General features: G+C 32.2%; 1 protein-coding gene across 2 annotated transcripts in view; it reads left to right on the plus strand.

Annotated features, from left to right (window-relative positions):
- The window catches only part of LOC144856320 (forkhead box protein P4-like), a 49,165-nt gene extending 38,603 nt beyond the window's left edge, over window positions 1-10,562 (plus strand). For both annotated transcript variants that reach the window (XM_078714290.1, XM_078714291.1), the window contains 5 exons: window positions 991-1,169; window positions 4,680-4,807; window positions 6,672-6,801; window positions 7,222-7,502; window positions 9,002-10,562. In XM_078714290.1, coding sequence (XP_078570416.1) covers window positions 991-1,169; window positions 4,680-4,807; window positions 6,672-6,801; window positions 7,222-7,502; window positions 9,002-9,437 — 1,154 coding nt within the window. In that variant the 3' untranslated portion in view covers window positions 9,438-10,562. The remainder of the gene's footprint in view (window positions 1-990; window positions 1,170-4,679; window positions 4,808-6,671; window positions 6,802-7,221; window positions 7,503-9,001) is intronic.
- Window positions 10,563-13,280: the final 2,718 nt, after the last annotated feature.

The following is a 13,280-nucleotide window of genomic DNA, read 5'->3' on the forward strand; positions in this document are numbered from 1 at the left end:
TATTTACTCCATTGTGTTGGTTCAGAGGATGTTTTTCTTTCGCACCTGCCTTTCTTGTATTTTGACTCCAAATTTGTTAACTAACTTTATCCTGTGTACTGCATGACCATTGGTGTGTACTGCATGATAAATGTGAACTGAAGGCAGAGGAGGCGTTCCATAGAATACCACACTTTAAAATTAGGACTTATAAGTACTTTCAGAAGGAGAAACACATAAAAACAAATAAATAAATCCTTTAAATTGATGATTTTACAGACGTGTTTCTTTGTATACTGTAACTCCTCCCCATGCTCAATGTTTTTGTTTCTATGGAGCGCAAAAAGAGCCACAATGATAGTACACGTATAAAAACAGAAAGAAAACGAAACAAAAAAACTTATTATCATGATTTTTAAATTAAAATTTATTTGCGAGTATTTGTTTCTTCGTACTAGCATGATTATACTATTATCATTACGATTTTAATTTTACATTGTTCCATCCACACTGTAGATGGACTCCACAGAGTTTTCAGCCCTCTACATAATTTTTGCTCTTTTGACGTTCCATAGAAACAAAAACATTGAACATGGGGTAGGCCTACTGTACTGTAGGCTATTCATGCGAAATTCGCAAACAGTATGTGTGCGAGAAAAACGTCTGTAAAATCATCAATTTAAAAATGTATTTGTTACTTTTTATGTGATTCTTTTTCATAAAAGGGCTAATTCTAAGGTGTGGTATTCAGAATAAATGTTGGGAGTTAAAATACAAGGCAGGCGCGAAAGATAAATATTTGTAATCTTAGGTCTTGGGTCTTAGCTTTCGTGATCTTAGGTCTTAGGGGGTCTTAGGTTTCATAACACCCATAGTAAGAGTGGTTAGATAGTTGGGAGTCAAAGGTGGTTGCATATATTTTTGATGAGAAAAAGGCAATTTAGGCTAAACCATCCTATTCTATCTAAATAAAGCCTTACCGTTTATTTTTCTTTCATTTCTCAAATATAGAAATTCAAAAGAATTGTGAATTCTATCGAAACGCAGATGTGCGCCCACCTTTTACATACGCAGCTCTGATCCGACAAGCGATTGTGGAATCACCGGGAAGGCAGCTTACCTTAAACGAAATTTACAATTGGTTCACGAGAACGTTTGCTTACTTTAGGAGGAATGCGGCTACTTGGAAGGTAACTAAAGTGGTAAACTATAATGCATAGAAATTGTAAGAGTATACATTAGTGTCACCACCTAAAAGTGTGTCTCGTAGTTCAGTAGAATGAGACAAGTGAGAAAGTTTTTGCAAAATTCTCACAAGTTCTGTAATTCTAGTTCTGTGAGAATTGTACAAGTTCTGAGGAGTCTCCCACTAGTTCTGTGAGACTCTTAAAAGTTCTGAGAGTCTCCTAACAATTCTGTGAATCTCCTACAAATTCTATAGTTTCTTACAAGTTTTGTGAGTCTCTTATAAGTTCTGTGAGATTCCTACAAGTGAAGTCTTTACTGGTTTGATTTGAGAAAAGTACATTGTAAATCACTAGAAGAAGTGAAGAAAAGAATCAAACACAGAATTCTATTCTAATCGGCCATAAAGCTACCTTTTATTGCGAAATGACATGTATGTTAATGACGATCGTTAACGACCGTTACCTTAGATGTTAAACTAATTTAGGAAGTATTAAATGTGAAATTTATGAAGATTACTACTGTTATAAGATACATGTTGAGAAACGAAATCATTCTAACTGTACATTTGTAATCTCAGCCTTTGAATCTAAGTTAATTTAAAGATAACTTGAACCGAGACATCTACTAAATGCTAATTGTAATTCTCGTTAAACATGTACATAAACTTAAATAGGTAGAGTATTCATGTAGGTAATTTCGTTTGTCTGTTTCAATGCTATCTAAAGGGATGATTACGGTGCAAGTGTATATCGCCCCTCTTGTCGCTTTATGGCCGCCTTTTCAAGGCAAGTCGAGTACAGTTGTTTTCTTTTTTCATACTCGGCAATTACAAGATGGACTATAATGAACTTAGTGTCTGTCTACACTATTAAACTTTATGTGACAAAAAAATGTGATGTACATATATATGGACATGATGATGTCATATCACTACCTATTTGGGCGCATCACATTTTTTGTCAAACTAGTTTGATAGTGTAGACAGAGCTTTAGTCTGTTTTGAAATCTTAGGAAGTGGAGCCGTGATTTACAACCCAGACTCTAGGTCAGGATTGAAACCCTGACTTTAGGATTTGAAGGCAGGCACATTAACCACCAAGCTACAGCTCCACTAAATTTATATACATTTTTACAATTATAAATTTACAATTCAAAATATGCACATAATCCTGTACTTGGTCAACCACACTTAAATATTTTACCTTCAGATACACAGTGCAGAGAATACATTTTTTAACAGGTTTCCCCTAAAATATTAAAAACCTGCTTGTATTTTCCTGTTATATTTTTCATATAAGTAAGAGGTGGGACTTGTGGTTGATGTCTTTATTGTCTTAATTATGTAAATTACTTGTTGTCGGAAAACATTTCAGAACAGGATGCTGTGAGGCTGCTTGCAGATAATCAACTTATTTACAACTCAGTTGAATTTCCAAAAATGGTCACATAAGTAATCCAGATAAACTTTGTTTCTATTCGTGTGTGGTTTTTACTTCCCAATTCCCCAAGTCTGGAGAAGAAAACTTAATTCTGCATAAATTAAATCACATATTAAATTCACAGAAACTCTGTGCAGTGATGTACCGGAAATTAATTAATTTGTAAATGTAAAAGATTAGGAAATTTGTCATAATGAGAAAAAGTTGCCCCAACAGCGAATCGAACCCGGATTACAGACATCCTACTATTAGACCACTGGGGCTTGCAGAGTACTATGGTTTAAATTTGATTGGATAGCATCCTAAAGCTGTGTCTACACTATCAAATTTATGTGACAACAACATGTGATGTGCCCATATATGGACATGATGATGTCATGTCACTACCATATCTGGACATATCACTACCATATTTGGGTACATCACACCTTTTTTGTCTAACTAGTTTGATAGTGTAGACAGAGTATAATACAATATATTTGTAGATGGATTATTGGACAACCTCAACATGCCAACTTTGTGAAGTACCATAACATTTAATGCCCAGTAGTTTTCTTTGTTAGCCCTGGGGTCTGTACGAAAAGCGACAAAAAACACCTTATTTAGCATAATTTTATTAACGGCCATATTAGAGTTTGCCTTTCTTAAATACAAACATTGCAATCAAATGCTAATTACAAGTGGAGGATTTTATATTATGTAGGCTCAACATCCTCCACTAACCTGTGTTTGTTATTAATGAGAGGTATTTGCTTTGGCGTTGTGTAGCCAATCCACTTGTCCGCTGCTGAATCTGTTTGTCGTATTGTTGACATTATCCTGTGTGTTTGTTTGTGGATGACCTAGATTACTTCACCTCCTGTGAGAATCTATGTTAACATCAAATTCATGTTGCTTACAAATTACGTTTCCTCACTTTGAATTTATTTAAATCATTATACTCATTATTATTGTTATAAACGCAAATGTTGCCATTTGCACCCTTGGGAACAAAAATATTTACGTTTCTACTATTCATATATAATGTAAACAGGTTGCAGCAACAATAGAGAAATTTGAACTTGTGTTATTTTTAATCTATTTATTTTATTATTTTATCGTTTTGTTTGCAAACAATGGTGTTAGTATAGAATTTTTAGCAAAGTAAGTAAACAAAACTGAAAAACAACAACATTCATTTCTTAAATATTTACAATTTAAGAAAAACAACAAACATTCATTTCTTAAATATTTACAATATATTTGGGTTGTTACTGTTGTTTTGTAGTTTCACTTACCTCATATTGTAACTGTTTTTGATCTAAAAATGAAAGTGTTGATGAATTTACAGTTTAATGTTACATTGTTTACAAATGAGCTTATAATTGTTTGAGAAAGCACAAACAAATGTTCTTATGGTAACATTTAGAAGAGAAAGGTCATATTAATGTGACATTTCTATTCTGTAATAATAATATATATTAATAACTTGTATGAGTTGTATCCACATACACTAGAGTTAACCCTGCCCTATGTGCTTTTATGCTTGGTTCCTATTAGAGATGCAACAAAAGAGCGTAATGGAACGTCAGTGTTTTGACCAATCACAAGCAATTATTCGATTGGTCAACTCGCTTGTGTTGCATTTACGTCCGTCTGTTGCATCTGTAGTGGGAACCAAGTATAAACGCGCATAGGTCTGAATTGCGGTAAGTTAACTCTGGCCTTACATTCGATATAACTCTGATGTCCCTCCCATGTAATGTACCTTTTACTGTAACTAAGTTTATGTGATTTAGACGCGATTGAGGAATGGTATGAAATATTTCTTACATGATCGAAACATAATTCATTACAAAAATAGAATATTCATATGTAATTTTATTGTGTAATTTATTTATATACAACAATTTAGATTTTAACTCATAATAAGAAGATTTTGTAGCTGCCATTATCCACCACAAAGTGCTCAAGGTGCCTGTGAAAAGCCAAAGAAAACTTACTTGCATACCTAAAGAACTACAGTACCATTAAACCGATAGACAATACAAAACACACATAAAAAAGATTGTTTTTTCTTCTTTTGTTTTGCAGAATGCAGTACGACATAATCTTAGTCTTCATAAATGTTTTGTTAGAGTCGAAAATGTGAAAGGAGCAGTGTGGACAGTAGATGAATTGGAGTTTATGAAAAGAAGGCCACAGAAACTCCAAATATCAGGGTAAGATGTCTGAAGCTGTACAATATATTTCACACTAATCCAATCTTTTTTAGAGGGAGTAAAGTTCTGTCTACACTATCAAACTAGTTTGACAGAAAAAGTGTGATGTAAATATGATAGTGATGTCCTCAAATATGGTAGTGATATGACATCATCATGTCCATACATGGGCACATCACATTTATTTGTCACAACAAGGCTTAAGGAATTGACCCTCTTAGCTGCGAGCTCATGTCTGAATAACAATAATTAGGTGATCATTTAGAATAAAATGATCACCTATTGTTATTGTATAAAATCTTTATTATTATTTTTTTTTTTATTATTTTTTTTCTTTTTATTGTTTCTGTACACTATTTTGTGTAACAATTATCTCAAAAAGTTTAATGTCAATGATTACAAAAATTTCAGAATATCTTTCAAATAATACAACTTAATCCTAATAAGCTTTCCAGCGTGATCACTCATCCGTGACGACATTTATACGCCATTTTGCAAAATCACATTATCAATCATATCTCCATAATTCATTATCACATATTAATGAAATTCACTACACGTAAACTTCAGATCAAGGGTAAAAATATTAGCAAATAAAAACGCACGCACACGTAGGTTCATGCGCGTGATATCGCGCGTTAAAAATTTAAAACGCTCAAAATTAAGTTTTGATCAATTTAGAGCATGAATTAGGCCATTTGCGTGTTTCAAAAAATTACTGCGCAAAAATGCGTTTTTGCACGCGCGATACTTAAAAAGCGTAAAAAATATGAATTTTTTTTACAAATCTCATTCTACTCACCATCCTTAGTACATTCACCAAATTTGAGTCAGTTCCGACTTAAAATAACGCTATACGAGCACGTTAAAAATGACAAAATGCGCACATTTATTTTACAAAAGTTCTGAAAATGGTGAAAAATAGGTCTTTTTTAAAATGAAAATAATTCTTCAGAATGCAAGATGACCCCCGATTTTTTTTACTTATTCTGGAAGCCATTGAGTTGTAGATATGAATTCATGTACACATTTTACGTACAAAATGTTTTGACGTCATCAAATGGCCACTTGAATTTAAAAATTAGGATTTGTTATCTTTTTGTGTAGATTATCACATTCAACAGAGCGCATCTTGGTTATGTGTGCTCGAATTTCGCACAACTTTCAGTATGTGCTTGCTTAATTAATTATCTTTATCATGAGTTGACACTATCTTCATTTTAATGACGTCATCACGCGTAAAAACTTGAATAACTTAGTTCGTGTAATTTCACCTTCGCAGTAAATTTGAATATCTTACAGCTCTTCAGAATTGAAGGTTACCTTGATGATTATAATTTATTATGAAAGCTGATGAAATGTAGATATTAATTCATATAAAAATTAAGCCTATCGGATGTTGTGACGTTAACATATGGCCAGTTGAAGTGAAAAAGTAGTTTTTTCATATTTTTCGTCAAAGTTATACACAATTCAAAGAGCGCGCACAGCGCTTCTACGTGCCAAATTTTTTTCCAAATCTTATAGTTTTTTGCTCAATTAATTATCTTTCGAAATTGTCATCTTAAAGTTTAGTTTGATAACGTCATCATGCCAAAAAATTAGAACATGTGTCCCGTAATTTCACCTATGCTACACTGTATATAGATATACAGTATATACTGTACATATTGTATATGGCATATAGGCACAACTCAGCACTATAAGCATATAATAGGATGGCATACATCAACATTTTCCGATCGTATGTTAACGTACGTGCATGTTTAAAAAAAAATTAATTTCAGTAAAATGATAAAAATGATCACCTATAATTCGTCAAAGTGACGAATTAAATTCTAGTTATTCGTATGTTTTTTTTCAGGAGCTTAAGTGCTCCCACTACCCCCACCACGGCTTCCTCTCCATTACTTCATAGAAATCCAATTCCACTCATAAAAAGTGACATGGTAGATCTGCACATGTACCCAATGAAAGACATTAAACATGAACTGGTAAGTTGCTATTAATTATTCACTACTGTAGCTTTTAATATTTTAGCATGACAATGACAATAGCTTGTTTCTTTTTTCAACCTCTCATAGAACATTCTTTGTCATAAAAAAGTACCAAAGATAAATTTGAGTCAACTACATATGTATGTATGAACACCAAAATATATATATATATGTAATTGATAATTTGATATATAAATATTCTGTCGGCTACACGCAGCAAGTTTAAGTAATAATTAGGACATAGGAAATGATGATTATTAAAATCTACACAGTTCAATTTCAAATTGTTTACGTTGTAAGACGATGTTTCACCAAATTAATACATCTTATACATATATATATGTACACTAGACCTACATGACTTCAATAAATTTGTTTTCCCTTTCAATTTTAACACATTTGTTTCTGTATTTGCAGACTGGCAGTTCTTGTCCCCAGTATCCGTCCTTTGCATCCAAATCCTCTGGCCCCTTATTATCCCCCAGCGGCAGAGAAAATTCCATCATAAGTCTTGGGGAGGAAGCCAGAGTTCGTAGCGAGCTGGCTTCAGAAACCGCGTCTCCCGAGTTACATCTGCAACCCCGAAATTTAAACAAAGCAGATGAGATGATGGAAAAGGATATGGATAATGAGAGAGATGAAATAGAACAACGATACATTGATAAAACTGACGAAAGAGACATTGAAAATGGAGAAATGTAAGTCTGTTTTTGGTAGTATAGTCTGTTTTTTTACAAATATAACCATTGTCTTGTCTATCAAAAACGTGCTTGCATATGCTAGACCATTGCAATTTAGTAATATTAGACGGAACAGTAATTTAATAACTACTTCGAAGTAACTTTGCGTCAGGGAGCTAAGTTAATTGGTCAGAGCCGCACCCATTTGTTTTGAGTATTCTCGAGTGTACTTAGTATTATCAAGTACAGTCACGTCGGAGTAGGGCAAGCATCTGACCAACTAGAAGGATTGTAATTGTCGTGTAATCATTTATGGTTATCCTTGACAATATTCCTAAATTAAGAATGTAAAAAAAAAGGATTATATATTATATTATCATAATAATAGGCTTTAAACCCTTTCATAATAATGTTTGCAAAGTCCTAACTCAAAAAAATGAAATATCAGGAAAATATATGAAAGAATTGCCAGAGATAAAATTAATAATATAAATATCAAACTATAGAGGGTGCTTTTACAAAAATAAGTCTTGATATATTGATTTTACTAAGCATTTTTGACATCAAAATATTGATTTTTTTTTTAATCGGGCAATGTCTGTTATATACTTATTTACAAATAAAGAAATTCAGAAATTGGAAAATTGTGAAAGTTACAATCAAAAAGACATACAAAAGCAGGTAATAAATATACTTGGAATTTTCCCAAGTAATGTTAAAAAATTCATAATCAATTTTGATTTCATCCTGTTGAAAGAAAACCGATTCTTTTTTGTTAAAATTATTCTTTATTATGTTGCTAATGGTTTCATCCTCTCATAATGTAATTTTAACTCCTAAAGAAAATCTTGAAACGCCTGTCTAAACAATGCAGTTCATAGCAAATATATAAAATAAACACTTACAACATCTAATGCAAAATGAATATAAATAAACCATATTTATTCTGATAATCTGTCGCATCTGTTACAAACCCTTGTCTGTTATTATAGTAGTAGTGTTATATTTATTGTAGGATGTTTATTAAATTATATCCTGCGATTTATTTTTTTCTGTACTTAAAATATCTATTTCTATGATGTTCTGATTATGGGAAAAAAAAACGAGAATAACATACCTTATAAATATTTAATGTCATTATGTATAAAAATAGGGGTTTTTTTCATTTGATTACATAAAAGATATCTTTTAAATATAGAAAATAAAATTAAAATAATACAAATATATTAATATAAAAATTAATTTTTTATTTACGAAGGCTTGGAACTTCTTTATGACTGCTTTATTTTCATAGCTTTTTGCTTATTTTACCTATAAAGAGATCCAGCAACCCATTTTTACAGCAACACTTTGGAAATAATACATAGATTATTGCATTTAAGTTTCTTGTTTTTAGTTTCTGGACAAGCAACAAACAAAATCATTGTCTAATTTGTATTAAGAATTTCATGGAAAACGAGATAAGTAATGTATCAGTATTACAAGTGACTAATATATATTTCCTGTTTTTCATATAGCATTGAAGACGATCCACAAACACAATCTAGAACCTATGCCAATTTTGCACAGGAAGAGGTCATAATAGATAATGACCTTGATGGACCTCCGACCCAGGTCAGAATTATGTCAAAGTTCACAGGTGAGGAAGAACCAGAAGATACATCGCAAGTTGACACTATTACGCAAAAATTTAGCGACGAAGCTACGTTAGACGAACCTTCAGAAAACATACCATTGGAAGAACCGATGGAGGAGGAGATTGTCGAGGAAGACAGCTTTGAGGAACCGCCCACGCAGGTCAGGTTTGTGTCAAAGTTCACGAGCCAAGGGGTCAGAGATGAAGAAGAGAATGTGTCAGTCTTCCCACCATTAAATGGTCATGTGATAGAAAATGAAAGCTTAGATCATATGCAGGAGTCTGTGATTGAAAATCATGTCTCGCAGTCAGTGTGATAAAAATAAAAGTGATCATTAAAAGGGATCGTTTGACAAGAAAAAAATAAAATGCTGAAACTTTGATATTGTCAAAGAGTATGCAGGTCCAGATTTTGCACACGATTTGTTATGGACGTCCATAATCTGGATCCATAGTTTTTAGTTGTGCTAGTTACCCGTCCTAGAGAGGGCGCCCTGCAGCTGGTTGGACTCTAGTTTATGCAACAAATTTATCAATGTATCTTGATCTCAATCTGCCGCATCCTTCTTCTCCCAACCACGATACTTAAAACAAAACTATTTTCAAATCCGATAGTAATACTTCTTAAATTGACAGAGTTACTAAATGAATCGTATTCTTTGTGATTAAGAAATACCCAAAATTAAGCTGCCTTAAGATAAAATCTAATCATTTTATCATGAAATACTGACGACTATAATACATGTTAAAAAATCGGTCGCGCCATGTGCTCATTTGTAATAAATATATACTAATGTCAAGTGCCCATTCATAATGAATTTGATGTTAAATTTGCTATTTCTACGGAATGAAATTCCCTCATTAGAAATTCCAATAAATTTGCTTTAATTTATTTTCCACAATCTGATTAAATGCTACACAAATGCTATTAAATTTATTTATTTAAACATATGCGTATACAAAGTATTTTCATGAAACGTGATACCGAGAAAGAAGGTATCGTATGACATTGAGCAATTACAATTTTTATAAGAAAATGACCCGCATTCACAAAATTACCCAATAAATTGTTTGTAAAGCTACTGTAAGAAAGTATGTACACTTTTAACCTTGTATAAATGGGTTTATAGTTGAATATTCTGGTTTAATTCTACTATTATCAAACATAGGCCTGAAACAGGCATATAGGCCTGCAGGTAACAAGCCTAAAGCTCTGTCTACACTATCAAACTTTATGAGTAACAACAAATGTGATGTGCCCATATATGGACATGATGATGTCATATCACTACCATATTTGGTTATATCACTACCATATTTGTTGTGGATAGTGTAGACAGAACTTAAGAGGTGTGATTACATTGCATCTTCCCTCTTTTTTTAAACATTACTCTATTGCCTTTTATATCTAAAAATGTAAATTTGCACAGATCTTCATGTTTTTCAGCTAAACTAAATAATCAAATTCTGTACATTTGTTTAAGCAATTGGAATAAATGACATATCACATAAGGTCTATTTATATACAGGCTTACTAACATACCAATGTCTCCATGTGAAAATACTATCTGTATATTCAACCCCAAATTTGAGACAACAATGACATGTTGTCTACTTTGTTTTCTTCCCAACAATCTCATTCCTTTACTAGAGCATTGATGTGTAAACATAAAGTGTACATTTGGATCGATACAATTTATCAAAATATTATTCCATTATTCCGGAATATGGGATGCATTTTGTATTATAATGTTGTGCATCAGTCAGTGTTGTTCCTCTTCAATGATAATGGCCAACATTTCAAGTTTATATCTCAACCTATATGTGAGAATATACAGTACATCTTATAGCTAGTAAAATGTGTTTATGGAAACTAAAGTGAATGCTTGATGACAGTCATAAAAGTCTAAGCTAATTAGTGTCAGTAAATTTAATGCTATGGTACATTGTAACAAATGGTCATACATCTTAAATACCTTCTTATACTTGTCTGTATTGCCTAATGGCTAACATTTCTATTCTACAAAAAAAATCTATATACAGCCCTCAACCTTTGGAATCTTGCATGTTAGCCTCTAGAGTAGTCACTGAAATAACGTTGTAAGCATAAATCAACTTATTAATGTAAAGCCATAAGAAAACAAAACATGCCAAAGTTCGTGCTAAATTATTTTGTGGAAGTCCAAGTTTTATTTGTTTTTTTAAATGTAGTTTTGACTACATATTATAATGTATTATGCTAATGTATGAATGAAAAAATGATCATGAGGATTGCCATCATGAGTAAATTTATAACAATTGTAAAGTTTGATTTGAAAAAATTGTTGGAATTAGATTGTAGATGGAGTATGCTGGTTAGCTAGACAATTTGAAGATAAAATATATTTTTAATTTTACGCAAGTGTATGGTCACCCCATCCCCTTATAGAAATGATTATGTATTGCAATATATTACACATTATCATGTGTAATTTTAATCCGAGTAAAAATAATGATACACATTTAATTAAATTTTGCATTGGGAAAATCACTTGAATTTTTCCAAACCTGTCACAAAAATGTATTGAATTATAATATAAAATATACTTCATAGTACACACTGCCTATTTGGTTAGTTATCAATCAAAAAGTTGGTGGTCAATTGGTATGGTTCCATCCTTGTAATCCTAAGATCATTGGTTCGAATACCAGTTTTCTGTCCTGCATTTTTTGTTGGAAATTCACCAAATAAATAACTGAGTTTACAAAAGAAGACAGTGGGACATCGACTACTTGAAAAAAAAAAAGATTTTACAATTGATGTTAAATTTTAAACCGAACAACAGTGCGAGCGTCACGCATCATCGCAGTCGTTGTCCTACTGTCCTGTTTCGTAAACTCACCATTGTAACGTGTGTGGTTATGGATGAATTGGTTTTTTCGAAGTGAATCTTGAAATAGAGAAATACTAAGAGTAGAATTTATCCCTAACTTTTTCCAATTTTTAATACTATTTTGCACCAAAAAAATGTAATCACCACTTTTGTATGTATTCTAAGTATCTGCAGGACATTTATAGGTAAACATAATCTGCAAGCATTCATGTTTAACTAATTAATTAATTCTCAGGACATTAATTAATGTAGTGCTTTATAGTATTTCAAAAGATGGCATTATAAGTACATACTAAGTAAGTTTACGTAACAGGAACAAATAGAAAGATGAAACAATTGAATAGTGGTATTAAAGCTTTGTTTGCACTTGGATGCAACGCAATGACGTAGCGTAAGTGAGTTGACCAATCACAAGTGACAGTTCGGATGTTCTATATCGCGTTGTGATTGATTGCTTGTGATTCGCTTGCATCATTGCGTCCGAGTGGAAACCAACCTTTATCTTCTGCAGGGTATTGGGTATTTTCAAACATTTGTGATGTTACTAAAGCGTTCAAAACAGCAAATTCTTCCCCTTTAGCAGACCCCCATTGCCACATACCATTATGGCATCTAAAGCTATGTCTACACTATCAAACTATTTTGACAAAAAAGTGTTATGTACAGTACCCAAATAAGGTTGTGTTACACCTAAATTCGGTAGTGGTATGACGTCATCATGTCCATATATGGGCACATCACATTTTTTGAGAGTGTAGACAGAGCTTTAGGTTGGTTGGTTGGTAACCACTGTCATGTGGTTTTTGTAGTAAATTGTTATATTTGGACATTCATATTCAGTTTACATGATAATTAATTTTCCAATCAACTAATTAATTTAAAAGACATTGACTGTGAATATATCTTAACTTCTAATGTTTATTTTTATATTATATGAGAGTATTTGACATGAAAAATGACTAGATGCCTGTTGCTTAGAAATTGCTACTATGACAACCAAAAATTATTTATTTTCTTCTTCCGTTTAAAATGTGTTTTTAGGGTGAATGTATTGGACATTCAGTGTTTTGGAATGTATATGGAATAATTACAGTTTTTACACTTTCTTTAAATCAAGCAAAGGCTATCCTATTATACTTACCAAGGAGGTACAGAACAAAGTTTTGGTATTTGTACCACAGTACCATCACTAGGTTAATGTTAATAAGTACAACCATGGAGAAATCCCAACTTATTTCTCCATGGAAAAACACAGGCTATGACGCAGTAGAACATTAAATGTTGTGA

Source organism: Antedon bifida, chromosome 11 (genome assembly GCF_963402885.1).
Source record: "Antedon bifida chromosome 11, ecAntBifi1.1, whole genome shotgun sequence".
Lineage (NCBI taxonomy): Eukaryota > Metazoa > Echinodermata > Crinoidea > Comatulida > Antedonidae > Antedon > Antedon bifida.